Below are 1,060 nucleotides of genomic sequence, written 5' to 3'. Positions count from 1 at the left end.
GGCTGCCCCATGCCCCAGCTGGATCCCCGTGTCCTGGAGGTCTACAGAGGGGTCAGGGAGGTGAGGCCAGAGCAGCTGAACCCACAGTCACCCCCCTGAGGTGCTGAGGGAGGGGACAGCCCTGCTGGCAGTGCCCACAGCCATGGCCTGTATCCGTGTCTTTGAAGGTGCTGTCCAAATACAGGAGTGGGAAGCTCCCCAAGGCATTTAAAATCATTCCTGCCTTGTCCAACTGGGAGCAGATCCTCTACATCACCGAGCCAGAGGCGTGGACAGCTGCTGCCATGTACCAGGCCACCAGGTAAGGCCAGGTCGCCCCAGGGAGCCTCTGACATGAGCCCCTGACTCATTTTGCTTTTCCTTTCCATAGCTGGAATCAGATTTGCAGAACACCACCCTTTCCCTATTTCACCCCTTTCCCCACCCCTCCTCCCTCCATGCTTTGGTGTTCCCAGGATATTTTCATCCAACCTGAAGGAGAGGATGGCCCAGAGGTTCTACAACCTGGTGCTGCTGCCGCGGGTCCGGGACGACATCGCCGAGTACAAGCGGCTCAACTTCCACCTGTACATGGCTCTGAAGAAGGCCCTGTTCAAACCAGCAGCCTGGTTCAAGGGTAGGGGCTCCTGCAGGGGCTGATCTGGGGCTTGTCTGGGTGCCTGGTGGGGTTTGCCTGACTCTCCCCTCCGCAGGGATCCTCCTGCCCTTGTGTGAGTCGGGCACGTGCACGCTGCGGGAGGCCGTCATCATCGGCAGCATCCTCACCAAGTGCTCCATCCCCGTCCTGCACTCCAGGTGAGGGGCTGAGGGGTGTGTGGGGCAAAGCTTCTCCTTCAGGCACCCTGGGAAGCACCTTGGATCCACCCCTCAGCCTCTCCAGCCCTTTGGAGGTGGTGGTGGGGTCACTCAGCTCCCTCTGGGGTTGAGTCAAGGCTCAGCTTTGCGTCCGGGTGCCTGGTGCCCCGTGCCTCCAGCCCAGCCCCCCGACCCTCTCCTTGGTCCCTGTGGCTCCTGCCTGGCCCCACTCCCCCCCCATGCTCCCTCCTCCATCCCCGTGGCT

General features: G+C 61.8%; 1 protein-coding gene across 1 annotated transcript; it reads left to right on the top strand.

The window, feature by feature from the left end:
• The first annotated feature begins 6 nt into the window (after window positions 1-6).
• Window positions 7-799, top strand: BYSL (bystin like). Its single transcript, XM_029962503.1, has 4 exons — window positions 7-60; window positions 168-301; window positions 456-616; window positions 693-799. The coding sequence occupies exons 1-4, from the start codon at window positions 10-12 to the stop codon at window positions 797-799; spliced, it is 453 nt and encodes a 150-aa protein (XP_029818363.1). The 5' UTR covers window positions 7-9.
• Window positions 800-1,060: the final 261 nt, after the last annotated feature.

This window comes from Manacus vitellinus, unplaced genomic scaffold (assembly GCF_001715985.3).
Source record: "Manacus vitellinus isolate BGI_N305 unplaced genomic scaffold, ASM171598v3 scaffold_47_pilon, whole genome shotgun sequence".
Lineage (NCBI taxonomy): Eukaryota > Metazoa > Chordata > Aves > Passeriformes > Pipridae > Manacus > Manacus vitellinus.
The sequence above is the reverse complement of the archived record's forward strand: the minus strand, read 5'-3'. Positions and strand labels throughout refer to the sequence as shown.

Excerpts from the sequence above, each read along its gene's own strand:
- BYSL (XM_029962503.1), top strand. The coding sequence starts at position 10 with ATGCCCCAGCTGGATCCCCGTGTCCTGGAGGTCTACAGAGGGGTCAGG. Across the intron at positions 61-167 it reads TCTACAGAGGGGTCAGGGAG|GTGCTGTCCAAATACAGGAG; the intron begins GTGAGGCCAGAG and ends GTGTCTTTGAAG. Across the intron at positions 617-692 it reads ACCAGCAGCCTGGTTCAAGG|GGATCCTCCTGCCCTTGTGT; the intron begins GTAGGGGCTCCT and ends TCCCCTCCGCAG.